Source organism: Echeneis naucrates, chromosome 21 (assembly GCF_900963305.1).
Source record: "Echeneis naucrates chromosome 21, fEcheNa1.1, whole genome shotgun sequence".
Lineage (NCBI taxonomy): Eukaryota > Metazoa > Chordata > Actinopteri > Carangiformes > Echeneidae > Echeneis > Echeneis naucrates.
Genome location: NC_042531.1, coordinates 1,976,848 through 1,995,712, shown reverse-complemented (window position 1 = coordinate 1,995,712; position 18,865 = coordinate 1,976,848). Strand labels below are relative to the sequence as shown.

At 45.8% G+C, this 18,865-nt stretch overlaps 1 protein-coding gene across 1 annotated transcript in view; it reads right to left on the bottom strand.

Annotated features, from left to right (window-relative positions):
- Nucleotides 1–2,474: 2,474 nt before the first annotated feature.
- itgb5 (integrin, beta 5) overlaps nt 2,475–18,865 on the bottom strand; it is a 30,694-nt gene continuing 14,303 nt past the window's right edge. Inside the window, exons 12-16 of the mRNA XM_029530283.1 lie at nt 7,320–7,542; nt 6,616–6,716; nt 4,857–4,976; nt 4,126–4,292; nt 2,475–4,037 (exon numbers count right to left, since the gene is read on the bottom strand). Of these exons, the coding sequence (XP_029386143.1) occupies nt 3,942–4,037; nt 4,126–4,292; nt 4,857–4,976; nt 6,616–6,716; nt 7,320–7,542 (707 nt within the window). The 3' untranslated portion in view covers nt 2,475–3,941. The remainder of the gene's footprint in view (nt 4,038–4,125; nt 4,293–4,856; nt 4,977–6,615; nt 6,717–7,319; nt 7,543–18,865) is intronic.

Sequence of the window (18,865 nt, the reverse complement as noted above, 5' to 3'; positions counted from 1 at the left end):
CTGACCTCAGGTCAAATCCACAGAAACGGCATTCAGCAACAGGAGGTCAAAGGTCACCACCCTGTGACTTTCTGACAATGCTGTTTTGCGCCTTTGTAATGCTTAATGTCTAAATTGTGTTGGTGCAGCCATGTGAGGTCAGCACTCATCAGAGTTGTGTTCATGGAAGCATGTGGACGTCTGCAGAGAGGACTGATGGACGGACACGGACACAGACACACACACACACACACACGGGCGTTCATGTGAAAAAAAGTCCTGCTTCATGAATCCTCTCGGTATTCAGACCAGACTGGGAACGAAACCACAGTTTACACAAAACATTTGCATCAAAAAAGGAGGTCAGTGCTCGGCAGGAAATAGAGCTGCAGCTCCTTTTCCTGCCTCCCCGGGAGGACGGAGACAAATGTCTCTGTTGGCAGCGACACAGACGCTTCATCGACAAAGACTGCGTCACAAATTAGCTGCTATCAGCCCTGACCATGTGCAGAAGCAGCATTTCAAAGTTGCTGGGTTTGTAAGAGGATCGACACTGTTGGGCCCTTTTAGCTCCAAATTTAGCCTCCTCCACCCCCCACAGGACCGTCACATTTATGGGCTGATTATAAAAAGTGTCTGGATTCTTTTCCACTTTAACAGACTCAGTCATATTGGCCTGGTCTGACCGCGGCTAAGCTAACGGCAGCTAACTGTCTCCTCCCTGTTTTCATGGCTGCTGGCCTGTCTTCCTTTAAGTGAAGTGTCTTTTCCAACAGTTGGCTCGATGTCGAAGCCCAAAGCGATGACTAAACTTTCATTTCCTCTAAGACGTCTCCCCAAAATGTAAGAAATGAAGTGTAAGACGGACGGAGGAGTCCAGATACAGGAAGTGAAATTATCAGTGTTAGATAGTCAGCACGACATTTTTATACCTTTATCGTGACCTAAAACCAAAACTGAAAGACACACTTACGGCATGGAAACACAGATTTCACTCAGGTATGACACATCTCATCCATTTTCTCAACAACAAAGTGCAGCTGAGGCTGCTGGGAATCTAAAGGTGGTAATTTAAAACACGACAGCGCACTCACAGACTGTCGTTCTATTTTGTGGGGAAACAAACAATCGCTTATAGTTGATCAAACACAGTTTAGTGTTCCGCTTTTAGAATCGGAGGGAAAAAAAGACGGAACATTTATGGTTAATTATACAGAGGTTAAAAATACACTCAGTATAAATACAGTGAGTGTGTTTATAGGGAACGTGCTCAGTTTGAAGGGCCCGGTGCCTAAAACATAACAAAAGTGCTCTCAGCTGAAACTGAAATCAATCTCCCATCATCCCACCTCGAGGTGCAGCTAATCAGGACATCTGTTTATTGATAATTAGTCCTGAACATCCACATCAATGCTTTCAAGGTTTATTTTTGTCTGTCGACAAAAAACCCTCAGCCCTTCCTGCCCCTCCACAGATTTATGAGCTCATCTCAGAGAGAACAAAACAAACTTTCCAACTGTAGTGAGAGAAACTGAGTTTTTAAAGGAAAACACCAAAAAGGATCTCGCTTGATTTGGCTCTGAGATACAACCGAAACCGGAGTAATGTTGTTTCCAAAACTTCAGCCTGTGTCACGTGTACCAGGCTCATCAGATAAGACTACACTGTTGTAGATTTGTAAAGATATTACACACAGGCAGATGTAAAGTTCTGCTTGTTCTTTTATTTGTCGATAACAGCCCATCATGGATGCAGAGTGAGAAGCTGAACATAATTACGGGGTCATTTTGTCGAAGCGTCTGCTGTGTGAGGTGTAAATTAGAGCAGCAGAGCGGCTTTGTTGTGTTACCACCACAAACACACAACAGCAGGCTTAGCTAGTGAACGGATGGTTAACCAAACGGTGAAGTGTGGACTTAAAAACGTGTGAAATGGAAGCAGCCTGAGAGGCCTCGTCAGGTTTATCAAACTAAACCAAACCTGACAGAAAATGACAAAACCCAAAAGATGTTTTGGTTTAAAGTCAAGCATCTTCCACTAACGGCCACAAGGCGACAGGTGTACCTGTCCTTTGTCGCCATGGTGACAGTAGCAGGCAGGCAGACTGTAGCAGGAGTGATGCACTTTGGCTTTGTCGCCATGGTTACTGTCATAAAGCGCCAACCTCGGTTAGATTTATGCACCAAAGCTCTCCCCGGGTGTGTTCAGGTGAAGACGGTGATCTGGGATAGAATAAGAAATTCCTGAAAAACTCACAAATCTCAGTTGTCATGGTTACGATAGTGTACAGGCGGTGCGGCACCCACATCCATTGCAGTACCTCCTGTTGTCGTGGTTACAACAGTGACACCATTTAAAACTACACCAGCATTTTTTCCTTCACTCATCACTGTTGCCGAGCAACAATGATGACGCCATGACAACCAGCCCATCTGACGACCCCCCCCCAAAAAAAAACACAAAACACAGGGCAGAGCCAAACACAGACTCCGTGATGTTTGACATAAGCAGATTTATTGTTGTTGCTGTGGGCGGTAAAACATCAATGTGTCGTCCATCCAAGTAGAAAAGTTCAAATCTGTGCAGGAACCAGGTTGATCCGACGATCCGTGTCTGAGCTGACACCGTATGCACACACAAACTCAGGCTTTTGTTATTTACACACACACACAAACACACAAACACACACCAGCTCCAAGTCCCGTTCACTGTTAAGACCAAAAAATACAGAAAACCAAGAGAAGGCCACAGGGCACCTTCCTACGGCCTTCTCCTCAGTCAGCTTAAAGGTCCCTGAAGGCACCACAGGGTGGGGGGGGGGTCAGGTCTATGAACTTAAAGGAGAGGCCAAAACCAGCAACAAACTGACAGACTCACAGAAACTGTCTCCCTGGACAGATGTGAACATTTTCCAAGCTGATGTTTGAATCATAGACTGTCAGAATTTAGTAATGCCCGAAGTGACGTCTTTTTTTCCTCCAAACTGACAAAACCCAAACATTTTGGATTTACAGTATAAAAAGTAAAGGACCCATTTTCTGATTACCACCACCACTGAAAATAGTCCCCAACAAACTGTCTCAATGTGCAGCTGCAAAAATCTAAAAAAATATATTTATATATTAAATATGATATCAATAATAATGTGCCACCTTTGCGTCACGTTGCTGGTGTTTATGTAAAACTGCTCTGCACATCAGATCATGTGACGCAGCTTTAAGATGGCTGCCACACACACGCAGCACATCCAGTGTGTCTCAGCTGTTATTCGGCTTCTGACGGACAAAACTTCAGATTTCCGTTTCAGCAGCAGAGACAGAGTTTGGTCTTCATCTGTGAGGAGTCAGAGTTTGTTTTGGGGTTTAACTTGGTGCCCTGTGATCCAGAGAAAGAGAAGGGAGTGCAACTGGAGCATACAACACACACACCATTAGAGAAACTTTAAATCTTGACTCTTAATATTCTCTGTGCAAAGTGAAGGTGAGCCGCCTGCTGCTTTAGTAAATGTTAGTACCACGACGTCCCGTCAGGAGTTTGTGCCGTTTAATAATCCTGTGAGTGAGGTTCAACGCCATGGTGCATAGTTTAGACCAAAAAAAAAAAAAAAAAAAAGGCAGCATTTTTAGTATTTATAAAAATATACAAATATAAGTGGATGATGGTGTTGGTTGGAGTTATGGACTTCACTTTGTCTCTAAACCAGACCACAGAGTCCACGCTCGGTCTCTCCTCCACCGACTGCCATGAGCGAAGCACGCAGATGAAGATGATGAATAAGAAGAAGAAGAAGAAGAAGAAGAGGTCAAATCATTGTTCAATCTGTAGTCGGCTTAATCTTCTCTGTGGAAGGCCCCTGAGCCCCCCCAGCACTGCCCCCCAACCCCAGTCACAGTCTAGTCCACAGCCTCGTCCTCCAGGGATCTGTCAGTCGGACCGGTCCTGCCGCGCCCCGTGCTCAGGGATCAGTGGACCCCCCCGTTGTAGGACTTCCCGTACATGCTGAAATCTGTTTCGACAAAGTGCGTGGACACGGGCTGCTTGTACAGAGGATTGGAGGCCTGCGAGCGGAGAGAGAGGAGGAGTTACCGCCTCACATTGGTACGTGTGGTGAAGTGTGCGCGTGTGCGTCCGGTGAGGTCGTCTTACCATCTCGTATCGGGCGCGTGAGCGAGCGCTCTGGAAGCGTGCAAACTCTCGCCGGTCGTGAATGGTGATGACCAGCTTCCATGCAGCGAGCAGGACGAGACCCACCAGCAGGATGCTGCCGACGACGGCCAGCAGCACCATCGAGGCATCGGGCCCGCCGCCGCACTCTGACAAGAGAAGACAGAGTTACACTTTATGGGGCGTTGAGGGGTTGTTTATAGGACAGCGTGGACAGGAAGTGAGACAGAGAGCAGGAAGATAACACACAGCAGAGACTCTTTGAGCTGAGTGAGAAGCATGAATGTGATGGAGGTCAGTTCAAATGAGGCAGCGCAGAGTGAGCTGTGTGTTTGAAAGCCAGATATAATCTGTGACTATCCATCAGTGGATGCCATGAACTATTTCAGCTCAGTCGGAGTCTGACTCCTTCAGGTGAGGTGTTCAGATGAATGTTCACCCTCTGGTTCTTTGATCAAATGACAGCAGACTGCTGCAGTAAACTTCAACGTCCAAAACATTACTGTTTATATGACGTGACAATTTGAGCTAAAGTGGAATTAAGATTTTTATGGTTTCTGTTCCTCGCCAGAATTGTGTCATTAAAAGTGACTTTCGTCTGCGCTGTCCAGCCAACAACACGATTTCCTGGAGAAACTTCTGTTATTTTCATGCTCTGCTGTGATTTGTTTGTGAGTGTTGTTACATGGTGTTGTTGGCTACATGGTACTGACCCGGCTCTTTAAGTGCGGTGAGGACGGATTGCCCGCTGGCGTGCTCCGAGTAGGTGAACCTCATGACGCAGTCGTCGTCGGTCTTGTAGAGACACAGCACGGCGCCGGGGTCGTCAGTCTCTGAAGTGGAAACAGAGAAAACACTTTGCTTCAGGATGTACCAGTTGGATCAACTTCATTTATTTTTCCTTGCTCTTGGCGGTTCATTGTTGAAAATGCAGTCCAGCAGTTACTTATTACTGTCCCTTAATTCTGTCTGGCCTCCTTCATCATTTTCATCATCATCTATTTGGAGGAGGGAGCAGAAAGCTCATTGGTCATCAGACACACACACACACACACAGACACACACACACACACACACACACACACACACACACACACACACACACACAGACACACAGACACACAGACACACACACACACACACACACACACACACACACACACACACACACACACACCAACCAAACTGATACTTTGGGTGTCGTATCTTCAGTCAAAATTCGCCACCTGAAATGTCTCAGAAGCTCCTGAGGGAGGGGGTGAGGTCAGCCTGCTCTGGTCCACCCCTCCCTGCGCTTGCTCGTTCCCCCCCCACCCCCTGTGTCTCATGCACAAAGCATCTGGAATGTACATGTGGAGTCCATTAGGGCCAGTCAGATGGCTGAACTAACGAGGAATGCTATGAAACATGCCGGATCTGGGCCAAAGCCGCGCTGCACCAACACGGAGCAGTCTTCTAATAGTTTCTGTAAGCAGACACAACCAACTGACAGTCTCCCGTCTCCTGGGTGCAAAATGTCTGTGCCACGAAGGCCATTAAGTCACTGTTTCCCATCAGAAGCACCAGCAGGCGCGTGTTTGTTCAGTGAGTGGATCCTCCCTGTAGAGGACTGCGGACAGAGGAGGTCTGTGCAGGATTTTGGGCTTGAATGGCCTCTTTGAACTCTCCAGTTTGAGTCCTGCCTGCTGTTTCCTGCTCTGTGGAGCTGAGGGAGGCCCAGACTGACACCTGCCACAGAATCACATAAACCACCACCGACTGAAGGCTGGAGGGGAGAAAGTGATGCAGGTTTTCATCCAAAGTCTGCAAAAGCTGTTTAATCAACATCCAGAAATCTTCCATCAATCTGTTTGACTGACTTAACTTTGATTTTGATCCAGTTTAAAGTCTCATCATTAGATTTTTTCTGGATTTCCTCACTTACATATATTATTTGCACTTGTACAATTTTCCATTTATTTATTTCAGGATTTATGTCAGAGTTGTATTTATTGATTGATGTATTAATCTAATCATCTAATACTGACTTACACCATCAACACAGAAGGAATCCAAACTGGGAGGAGCCAACAGCCTGATGATGAAGACAATAACTCCCATGATCCCTTGCTTTTTCATGGCGTCACCAAACTTTCTTTTTTGTTTTGATTATGAGATCTCTGACGACCGAAGTTACAGGCTTCTCATCTTGTTCTTAATTCACTGGCGGTGCGTAAATGTTTAAAATATGGTTATTGTTGGAGCTGTTTGGCCCCGACGTGAATGTTTTCTGTCATTCATCACGTCGCAGGCGTTAAATGTGTCACATTAACTGAACGCCCTGGATGACAAACAACAACAACAGTGACAGGAAAATAAAAAGTGACAGTGGAGGGGGTATGTAATGTGAAAAGAGAAACTGTTGCAGCTGTTACAGATGTGAATACTTCCCTCTGGCAGCCAGCTGCTGTGTGATTATGTGTGTGTACTCACTGAGCGTTTCCACAGTGATGATTTCATCCTTGCACAGGCGCTGGCAAGTCTGGTTGTCTGCAAGTCGTCCTGAGTTGAAGAGCCGGCACTCGATACACTCCCTGTAGCAGAGGAGAGGTTCAAAAGAGAAACATCAGCATGCAACTGACGTGAGTCTGCACAAGATGTGAAACAATCCGAAAGTCTTATTTCCAAGCAGAGGTTTGTGAAAATGTCGCCCTTTAGAAACTGGGAATGCTTCTGCAGATGGAAGGAGAACTCTCACACACACACTGCAGATTATTTCATCTGCTTGGTGGACAAATAATCAAAAGTTGCACGCAGCTGACAGACCGACAGCAGCAAGTCTGGCTGAGGGTCAAAGGTGGTTCCATGAAGATGGCCTGCGTCCTGGTAAACCGGAGCTGTGTGTACAGGAGGAGGCTCATCGAGACGATTCAGAGCCGTCTGTCTTCAACCTTTGACCTCAGAGAGCCCGAGCTGCTCAAACGGGGGCGACGATTCCTCCTCTGAGGGTCACGGATGGAATGAGAGCTATCTGAATGACTGTCTCAGATAAGTCCATCAGTGAGAGAGTGTGCATTTTCCCCACAGCGGCCTGCTGGACTGGGTCTCATCACTGACACAGGCCCCTGAGGTCAAACTGCTGCCACGTTAGTTTGATTTCTGATGCAAAGCTGCTGGTGTCAGTGCGGGATGTTTACCGTTTAGTGCCGCAGGCGTCGGGGCAGGTGGGGCATTTCTCACAGGTATCTCCGAAAGCCCCCGGCTCGGTGCACTGACAGCGGCCGCACGCGCAGCTTCCTCGGCCGCTGCACATCGTCCCGTCGTCTGAAAAGCAGGACGACGTCTCTGTGGAGCAGTTACAGTTGTCTCCAATGTAGCCGGCGTGGCACTTACACTCGCCACAGTGACATTCCCCGTGACCTGGACGAGACGAGAGTGGAGAGGAAGTTATTACTACCTGTTATAAGCAAACACATTACTGCTGATTATTCATTATTCATTCATCACTGAGTTATCTGCTGAGGATTTTTTCCAGTTTTTGTGTCATCACATACTGTGGAGCCATTTCTAAAGAAAAGCAAAACAAAAAAGACAAATATGAATATTAGACTGTTAAATCAGCTGATTGGTTTTCTCCAGATCGACTGATGTTTGCAGCTCTAAAGAGACATCGTGTGATAACAGGAAGCATGTGTGACTTTAGAGACTAAGCTGATGTTTTTCTGAGGTCAAAGTTCGCATCACAGTTTGTCTTAAAACACACATGGACACACACAGAGTCAGATCCACACTTATTCACACTCTTTCTGCTTTCACAGTGACGTTTCACAGCAGCGACCTGGCCCCTCCTGAACCAAACTCATTAACTTCTTATCTGCTCTGGAATAAACTCAACAGGATGCAAGTCTTCAGGGAGTCATCTGTGTCCTGCTGGACATTGTTGAAACTTTGATTTGTGATTGGTGGGGGGCAGCTGTAATCGGGGAAGCTTTATTAACTGGTCAATTTCACACCAGTTGGTCCAAGACCTTCCACAGAGACCGCAATCATTAAGCTGCTATCATGGACTGGACTTCATCGAGGCAGACACAGAAAGACTGTGCAGGTCAAAGGAGGAGGAGGATTCGTGGTGTGCAGTGGAGGAAGTGTACAGAGGAACAGCAGGAAGAAGCATCAGCACAGCGATGTGACAGATGTGGAGCTGAAGACTTCAGTGAAGACTTCAGGACTGAGCTAACTGGCTCCTGGATCCTCCACTCAGTGCTTCCTGCTAACTGATGGTCAACGTTTAAACAGCAACTACACTGCTGCTCTTTGGTGAAGAAAAATGCTAAATATTCTGATCTTGTGAAGATTAGCTGCTTAGCTAGAATAATCACTCAATAACCCGCCAGCTTTACCTTTTTCAGCGGAGGAGAAATTGGGTCACTAAGAAATGAAATCACCGCTGTCTGTCTAGGAGTGGCTGCTCTTCGTGTCCAACATACACCCATGACAGCCGGGGATAAGAACAATAAAATTACTCTGCCACTGAACCTCAGACACGGCGTGGAACAAAAACAGGGTCCATGATTAAATCCAGATCCCGTCACAGAAACAGGAAATGTTCTGTCTGATCACCAAGGTTGTGCAACTTGGTGTCTGGACTCTGAGTTCTTTCTCTTTTTTGCATAAATACATCTCACTTCTTCAAGGTTGAGTGAAAACGGCATAACTCTGCATCTTTAAGGTGGAAAAGCTGATGCTGATCAGTGTTTTTTTTGTTTCTTGTGGCTCACTGTCTGAAGCGCTCCTGCCAAACCTCGGTCAGTGGAGGCTGCCTTGATGAGCGGCATGCGGCTGAGTCACCATACCAGTCCTGGGATCGTGTCCTTAAACGACAGCACCGCTGCTGGATTGCTGCTGACCAGCTCTGCCATCGCCAAACGCTGTTTGTCGGAGAGCGTTTGGTCTGCAGCTTCACAGCCCTTCAGTTTGGCTTTGCCATTTCCTGCAACAATACATTTTTTGAGTTGAGCGATGGATGAACTTAAAACATGTGAAAGAGAAAGAAGTGGTTCACCGTTTTTGGTTTTACAGTCTCACAGTTGGAAAATTGAAGGTTTCCCTCAGGACTTGGTGGGCACCAAATACGGAGCTAAAAGAAAGCCAGGTCTGCTGGATGAGTAAACAGACATTGCGCAGCTTGTTGTTCAGCAGGACACAAACATCTGCTCTGAATCTTCAGTCTTGCAGTCCTCATCTTGAGCATCTGCGTGTCTCCTGTTTCAGTCCCAACAGTTTATAAATTAAGCTTAGTAATTAAAAGCAAAAGGGTCCATTTACTGTGGCGTGATGGTTTGAAATGAGAGATTTCAATCATGTAGTTTGAGTTAGTTATCTTGGCTAGTTTATGACAGCATGAGTTAGAGTTGTCTCCACCTTGTCGATTTACGGTCAGGCGCTGCCTCTTCATCTGGATCAGAGGAGACGTTTGGCTCACTCTGCAGATGAACTGGCCTCCTGACAGAAGAGAATGCCAGCACCTACAACAACACTGGCCCGCATCCGATAACCATCAGCACACTTTGAAACAGATGTTTGGAGCAAGTGCACGGGTTCCTTATCCGACCATTCCTTATTGTTCCTGATCCGCTGAGTCATTGCTCTTCTTTTGGCTGTCGGAGCATTTTGACCAAATCGTGAGATTAAAACAGCTCACAATAAGCGCAGCTGTCACAGAGGAGGAGATGTGGATTCAGATCTGTTTAGACAAGCAGCCAAACTGAAGCCAGGCGACGCAGAAGGAGGAGCGGTTTCCCACTTTGACCTCTGACAGTTAGCTGTTTTCTGTTTCCCAAGCAATGCGTTTCAGATCAGTGCACGAGTGACAAATGTGGAAGAGAAACAAACCGAAGCTGGCTGGCAGGCTGGAGGATCAGTCCCACACTGAGAGGATCACAGTCAGTGATGTCTTGCGTTGCTACTGCAGAGCGAGATGAAAGGAAGAGAGAAGAATGCATTTTAAAGCCTCCTTTTGTTTGCCTGTGTGAACTGTAATCAGGAGAGTGTCCGCCTGTAGGGAAGGAGTGACGCGTTAAGGCTCGGTGCCACAAAATTTTCTTCATTTAACAAAGTTCTCATTTAGTTTTGGGGGAAAAAGCAGAGAGTGAGAGCAACGGCTGGACCTCGGAAACAGAAATGTGAACGGGGCGAACTCAGAAGCTCCCCGACTCCTCTGGGCCTCGTGATTGGAAATACGAAGAGCAGAGAAATTAGGCCTCTCCTGACCCAGCTCATGGTCCAGGTCTTACTTATCTGTTGCCTTCTCTACTGTAATGCTGCAGACGGTCCAGAACACAACAGCCCAGCTGCTCATCGCCACGCCTGCTTCCGTCTGCACTGTTCTGGTTTTTGGTTCCCAGATGGTGGAACAAGCTTCTGAATCCTGTCAGACAAAGGATGCCCCTCTCTCTTTTCTGGAGAAGCCAGACAGGCCAATCTGGGACTTCCTGTTGCACTTCTTCAGTAAATGCTGAACTTAATATTTACACCGAGACCGTCTGCTGCACAGGAGCTGAGTCATGAAAATTGTTGCATCAACATTGTATGTACGCTTTAGAGGCTTTGGAAGAGAAACACAATAAACAGCAAACCACAATGTCAGCAGAGTGAACTGTTGATTCTGACACCGTCATAATTCCAGAAAATGTAGCAGGGAAAACAAAAACATCAGCTGAATTACAGCCTGCTCCTCCCAAAAGACCGGCTGTCTCCAGAGAAGCAATTATGGGATCAGGTATGTATTTCTTATTTCACATTAAACTGATGCAGAGCTAGATTCAGAGATCCAGTGACGGCTGGGAAATACATACCCATATGTTCATCTTGGAGACGCACCCGATCCAAACATCACATTTAGACAGGCTTGAGTAAATATTTGGGGATTATATAAAGAGGAAATGAACTGTTTGGTTATTTTTAGAAGAATATTTGTTGTACCATATTATAAAAATGTGGCGTTTGCGTAAACAGCTTGAGTCCCACCCCCACCCCCCCAAATTACATCTGACATCTGGAGAAACTGTGTGCATCATCAAATACTTCTTGTCTGCAGCGATAGTGAACAAAGAGGAATTTAACGCGCCACAGACACAGCCGCAGCCGTAACATCGCTACAAACCGCAGATGTGTGAGCATGAGATTAAAGTTTAAAGGTCTTCCTTTGTGTTTACAAGATATATCTGTGATTCTAAAACTATCTCATCCTCCCTGAGGCTTCTCTTTGGTGCTCAGGCAACAAGAGGTCAGTGAGCCAATCAGAAGAGAGACTGTTTTCTGAGTGAGCCAATAAAAAAAAAAAAAAAGGCAGATTTCGGGTAAAACACTCACAGAAGCTGAATCCTGTAAAGTTGGACTCAGGTGGGCGGAGCTTTGGACATAACTGACAGTCGTGATTTCTTTGTTGTGACCTCTCAAAGTTACAGAAGTCCTGACTTCAGTTTCAAGGCTGAGTTTCTCTGTGGACTGTATTCATGCAGAGCCACCTGATTTATAATTAAACACCACGAGGAGGTCTGCCTAGAATCTGAGAGTCCAGAGACGCTTCAGCAAATGGAAAAAACATCATCAGACATTCGACCTGAAGCAGACAGCGAACGTCTTCATGTGGTCGCACCAGAACTCTGAACTCTGTGCACTTCATTAGGAATGCAGCATCTGGTGCGATCTGGTAGTGTGCAGAGGGAGTCCCACTCCTCCTACTTCCTGCAGTGGCGGTCACAGTGGCTGTGGTGCATTTGTGTGCGTATGAAAAGAAAACATGGCCTCTAACCTCCTGCATCTCCAGTTGCAGTCCCAAGAGTTTTCTGCTCTCAGCTGAGCCCGATGAAAAGCTTCCCCAAATATCTGAAATGCTTGCGGTGCGCCTTGGTTTTTTTGAGCCACATGAGGAATTTGTACCAAAAAAAAAAAAACAAGTAAAGATGTGACCAGAGTGTCCCTGAGGAGGATGAAGGACTACAGGCTTTCTCTGTAGTGCATCTTCTTCCCACTCGCATTTCATTTTCAGAATGATGTTGCGACAGAAAAAAGTAAATGATACTTCAAGGCTGAGGCCTCAGTTTGGAACTGAAGACTGCAATTCAGTCTGTTTCCATGGAAAGTGATGAATATATGGATCTGTACAGTGGGAGCAGACTAACCACAGTAAGCCAAACATCTGTGTTTCTGCCAAAAACCTCAACTAGTGTGACAAGTATGTCCTCAAGCCGGACACCACCACAACAGCAACAAAGTTAGTTAGTGAGCCAATAAAAATATAACGGATTTCAGGTGAACACTGACAGAAAACAAATCCTGCAGGGTTGGATGGCGATGGATGTCCGAGTGCTGTAGGCGGGGCTTGGAGGATGACATCATAGTCCCAGAATCCCTGACGGTCGGTTTAAAGGTGCTCTTCCTGAATACAGTTTTATGAGTGTTTCTCTGTGAAGTTGGCAGTTTTCTCTGTCAAACAAAAATAACAGCAGTTTCCAAAACCAAGAACGGTTTCAGAAATCTCAGATTGTCAACCAAATCCATACACGATGAGTTTACGACCATTTGAAAGCAAAAATACCAGCAAATATTCCCTTCTGAGAGAACCACTGTTATTCTTACAAATTAATAAATCCTTATTGGCATTTTGATGCTTTTTGCCTGCTGTGAAAATATATCACCAACTGAACCAGATGTAGCTGTAGATGACAACGGTTCAACGTGTAGATACACAATAAAAGTTGTCAGTTAATCCTGCTAAACATCATTTGTGTAGCGTTGTTTCTTTTATCTGAATTCAAACTGTCTAATGACAGAGTGAGCCGGGAACAATCTCTGGGAAGACGTGCAGAATATGATGGGACGACTTTAAACCAAAGCTCTGACAGCTGAATATCACCAGAACCCGCTCCGCTTAATTACAGTCGCCTGTGGGATGAGATTACCGTCGGGTCGCAGGCTCAGACTGGCCTGGGAGTTTACTTCTTATTTTATGTCTTGGGGGGGGGGAAACCCCAAAAAAAAAAAAAAAAAAAAAAAACACAAAGGAAATTCAAACAGTAGCTGCTGAGGTCAAGGTCACAGTGTTGGGCTGGTTAATTGGATTTTTTCTCTTTGAGGGGAGTTTTAGAATCATTTATGTGCAGACAGAGTTATTTATGACTTCAGGGGGAATGGATTAGGCTTTTATACATTTTCTATTATTTCACCATTACTTTTGCTACGTTTTTGCTTATTTTGCTTCTGTTATATGGCTAAATTTCCTCACTGTGGGATTTTAGGGTTATCTTATCCCCGAGTACACATCAGCAAAGCTCCAGAGACAGAAGAGTAATAACAGTGATGGGAACAGAGGTTCTGTTCTCCTGATAGAAACAAGAACCACAGAAACAAACAGCCAAGTCAGTGAATGTTTCAGCTTCTGTAAACAAGGATTGGTCAGCGAGCAAGCTAAACGCTGACTAGGCCAAAAATAAGAAGAGAAGAAGAAGAAGAAAAAAAAAAGTTTTGTTTCCAAAGAAAATTTCCAGACAGGACAAAAGTTTACATCAACAGAAGGAGGAGGAGGGAAAGGAGAGGAGTTCACCGGAGGACGAGCTAAAGCACTGCTAGTCAGAGTTTCTGTCATTCATGGGGGATGATCGCTGATCCTCCTTCAGGGCCGAAGGCTGGAACAAATACTGCTCTGATAAGATAAGACAGACACAACACACAGTTCTTCTGTTTCTCTCTGTAAACTCAGAGCTCATGAAGCTTCGCCAGCCGGCAAGTGTGAATAAATGTCCTTAAAATGTGAAAGGCCGAGCGGTTCCTGAGATTAGTGTTACTGCTGACATTAAAGCCGGCTGAGGCTGCTGGGTGGAGTTCAGTGTCCTGAATTATCTTTAAAATCCAGATTGTGTTGTCAGATTTATGCACAGCACCAACGAGCTGGTCTGGATGCAGATCCTGCCATAAAATCTGCCCCCAGGCTCCGGCCTTCTCTGACACACACACACACACACACACACACACACACGATATGGATCTTGTCGCTTCCTACAAACATGGCCAATATGCCTCTTTCATAAATGGTGAATTCCTCCTCTTAAAGCTTCAACAGTCACAAAGACTGTAATTACAGGCGTCCCAGTGGCTCACCTGTTACAGCGGATACCAGAGCGGCTTAGACCTGATCGCAGCCCCCCCCTGCCCCCCCCAGCTCCATCTTTCCTGCCCCTCTCTCTCTCTCTCTCTCATTGTGGTGAACTGAATGGAGGCAAAAAGATAACTTAAAAAACAAAAGCTGCTATTAAAACTTCTGACAGGGCTCTGTGGTCAAACTGGGTATTTTGAGTGCCCCACATAAACGCTTCAAGTTCTCTTTTGAATCTGGGTCTTTGTACCAAACGTCTGATGTGTGTTTTCTACATGCTGCCTAAGTTTTAGGGGATGTGTTCCCCTTTAAAAGGCTCCAAAAACAATACTTCTGCCCTGTCTGTTCGTGTGTTGGTCTGTCAGACTAACAGCTAAAGAAATGTAGGCTGTTAGAATGTGCAGGCCAAGACAGGTCCATTATCAAAAATACGGGCAGCTAATATCAACTCTGCATTTCATGAGGAACTGGTTCTTCTGCTGTCAGGCTGCCAGGAAGAGAACAGTTGAACCCACCTGTGAACGCACCAACACGAAGAATCTGATCTGATTACAGATCATTTTTCTTTGTCTTTTTTTTTTTTAAACCAGAATAACACCTCGTGTTCAACAGACAACAATAATCAACAGCGATGAAAACAGTGTTTACTCCTGAGTCACAGCAACACAATCAGAGGACGACGACCTGCAGACAGAATGACCTCCTCATCTGAAGCGCACACATGCTGAGGCAGCATCGAACCATTTACCGCTGAAGAAAAATTATAATTATCTATCTGTAGCGGAGATACCGACCAAAACAACAAAGTCAATCTGGTCCCAGCCGCAGTAAAACCACAGCCCCTGTTCAGACCTGGCACCAACATCCAACCTCTAGTGGACACCTTTTAATTTCTCCAAATTAAGTTGAGGGTTCATTTGAGATCACTCAGACCACATTCAGTGGTGGTCTGGTCCACATGTGGCCCCGCTCTGGTAGCAGTATGAACACCACTGTGAACTGAAAACATTTGACTGTGGACGTGAAGACTGGAGCCCCCAATCACTCCTTCTCATCTCCAGCCTCTCCAAATTTGGTTTATTTGGATTCCCAAAACAAAACAAACAGAAAAAAGAGATGGCAACTTCAATGAGCAGAACTTAATTTCACTGAAGAGCTGTGAGCAGAGCTCGGACCCTCTCAACTGACCTGTTCGATTGGCTGATATCTGCGCACACAAATAAATGGGAGGGGAACTCCAATGAGAAGTGGTCCCTTCATTTTAAAGCAGGTGTGAACACTGAAGATCCTTGTTAAGGGCTGGGCCTCCTCTGTAGTGCCATGACTGATGTGGAGGTTTCATGGCGCGACAGTGAAAAGCCTTCACATGCACTGCAGCAGCTGAGTTTATAAATTTGAGGCCATTCCAGCGATTTAGTAATTGTGGCTCATTTACTTTGGCCAACATCCCTGAAACAAACAAGAGCACAGCGTAGGGAAAAGTTTTTCTGCTGGTTTTTATTGAGTTTGGGAAACTTCACCAAACTTTCTCTTTGCCAAACCATGAACTCTCCTGAGGAGATATATGTGTATATCTGAGATCTGAACTTCCTCAGCTGAAAACACAACACCAACATTTCACCAACATTTACATTGATTGAACGGATGTTGGGATGAGTTTTCGTCTCTCCCGTTCAACCACTGACCTTCCTCAGTCACTACCCACACACAGCATGTAGCACTCAGGTGGAAAGGAGCCTCCAGAGTTTTCTCCACTGAATAAAACACTTTTTCATTCAAAGGAGGCAAAGTACTGATGTGTGGGGGGGGTGGCAGTTGTGTAACCCCAGATTGTGGAGTCAATATTGAACTGGTTAACCCTACGAGCTGCTAAAGAGCTCCAGCTTGACTCCAGCCTGTTTTCTGAATTCAGGAGCAGTCCTTTATTTATTTTCTCATCCCTGGTTTAACGCAGCACGCACCAAACGGCATGGATGCAGCTGGAACAATCATCTGTTCAGCTTTCAGGGCTGAAACGGTAACAACCAGGGTTTTTAGTGCTGATGAACCTCCCAGGGGGCAGAATTACTACTAAGCTGAGTGGACTTCTCCACCAGCCTTCAAAACAGCTGCTAAGACCGTGAGATGAAATCCAAACACTTCCTTTGCCAATGTTGGGTTAAAGTTCAACCAGATGACATCACAGTGAAAGCAAAAAAAAAAAAAGAATGTGAAACACACCTCAGCTCGAGTGCAGACACACCTGGACTTTATCTGTGAGTAGATCTGGGTGTGGCCTTGTGTCTGGAGTTTGTCAAAGTCTTTGTCTGCAGCGGCCAAGTCCAGTCAAGTCTAAATGAGGAGGAGGAGGAATCATCCGGTGTTTGTTTTACCTTGGGGGTCTAAAGGTGCTGCACAGGTAGCTTCGAAAGTTTCCCTTTCCCACGAAGGTGGATCACTTCTGAGTGTTCGTCACGAACCAGCTAAAACTCATTTCAGTGGGTTAAACCCTCAACGTGGCCAAGCCTGCACTGAAGGCTCAAATCAAAATGTCAATGACACCAGACGTCTGAGCGAAACACACCTGCTGCATGATCGAGCCAATCAGGTGTTCCTGCCCACACCTTAACTAAGAGCACGCTCACTGACATTTTAAACTGTGATGTGAACCACAGACTGTGCAGCTACAGCATTGCAGAGCGGACGAAGACGAACATATGGAACATCAGTCTGGTTTCCTGATTCCTGATTTCACTGACAGTAGACACGTTCGGCTCAGACAACAAGGTGTCATCATGCCGACGTTAAAATGTGAGAGGTGTCTTCTTTTTATTTCTTTTTTTTTTAAATGATGGCAGTTTTGGGTGGGAGCTGAGGCTTTACATATTTTCTTCACAGTGAAACTGGCTTGCTCGTCACGCTTGAACATGTTTCTCACGGTTGCCGGGATAATGACCTGAACTCCTCGACCTCACCTGCTCGGCTCCTTCCCGTCACAATGGACTATTTTATGGGTTCATACTCTGACAAGCAAAACACAAAATCTAATCCAGCAGACACTGAGCACAGCTGCCTCCCTCACCGAGCACAGTTCCAGAAACTCTGGGCACGAGCATCAATAAACACATATGGTCCAGTTTACCCTACAAGGAGACTCACATGTACGCACGCACACACACTGGGTGCAGAAGTTGCATTTATGGGGTAAAAGAAGGTTTGTGTGAGTTTGGAAAATGGAGTCACGCTATTTCTGGCAACTGGAGAGTGCTGAGTGCTTAGATCATTATTTAGAATCAGCTGCAGGGCTGGCGGCAGAGATGTGGGTCAGGGGGCCAGGAGGAAGAGGAAGCAGAGACCGCTTTCGAAACAGAAAGAGCGAACTGAGGTTTGATAAACAGGACAAGGCACTGAGAGAGCTACTTTTATTTTATGTTTTTTTTTTTTTTGACGTGATCTTCAAGCTACTTCTTCAAAAAGAAAATGGGAAAATCCAAACAGTTTTTTTCTCCTCCATACCTAATTTCACTTCCTCTAATTCCTGAGTGTTGGTTTTGGAGAATTGAATTAAAGCCTCACTGCCGATGTGGCCTGGAACCAAACAACACTTTGGAGTGTAAACGTCCCAAACGCACAAACACACACCTCTCAGTGAGTCCCTTGAGCCTTTGATAATGAAAACCAGCTGTAATGTCAGGTACAACATTTACACGAGCTGCCAAAGAGACTTTATCTCCTCAACAGAGAAGGAGAAGTTGGCTGAGAGAGAAGGAAACGATCCGAGCGGTCACTGTCGTGAGTTTTATTTTCCTCAGAAAGAAAGAAAATGCTTGGGTGAGTCCTGCCGTGAAGCTGCTGGGTCACCAGTTTAAAGCTCAGGAATCAGAGCTGTGTGCTGCCTTGTGTTGCCACAACATGTACACACCCATTTAATGTACACACACACACAATTATAGCTCAGCCCTACAGCCAGTCCAACCTGGACACATGTTTACTGAATGAGCCCTTTTGGTTGAGTGACACTAAAGAAGTATTTAACAAGTTAGCACCTCAGTAAGATACAGTACAAACTGTATTTACATGACCAACTCTCGTTAAGATGAAGAAACAAGAATAAACCTCTAACAACCTGCACAAGCAAACAAAAGGCCGCTGATGGGATCACAACTATCTATTTACTCTGTTATATTCATGAATCTGGATTGTCCTCGGCGGGGAGGTGCCCCTGAGGCCCCGCTGATTATTTCTCCTTGTGTCCAGTCTCCTGGACAGACGTCTGCAGCGTCTCTGACTGAATGCCGGTCCAGGACAGGAGCACTGACAGCTGAACCTGACACCTGTGGGACCCACAGCGCTTCAGATCTACAGGAGAACAACTACACCTCACAGAGAGACGTTCGGCGGCAGAAACAACTGAGGATGCCATGCCAGCTGATTTCCTCTTTAAAAAGAACTGCGCTTCAACAATCTGATTGCTCCAGACACAGAGTGAGGTGGGAGTGCACAGTTTGGTATCATTAGGATCTCATTATGGCTCCACAGTCAGGACAACCAGGCTGAGAAAAGAGGAGGAGGAGCGGCAGAACGTAGTGGACTGTTAAGATTTAATGATGG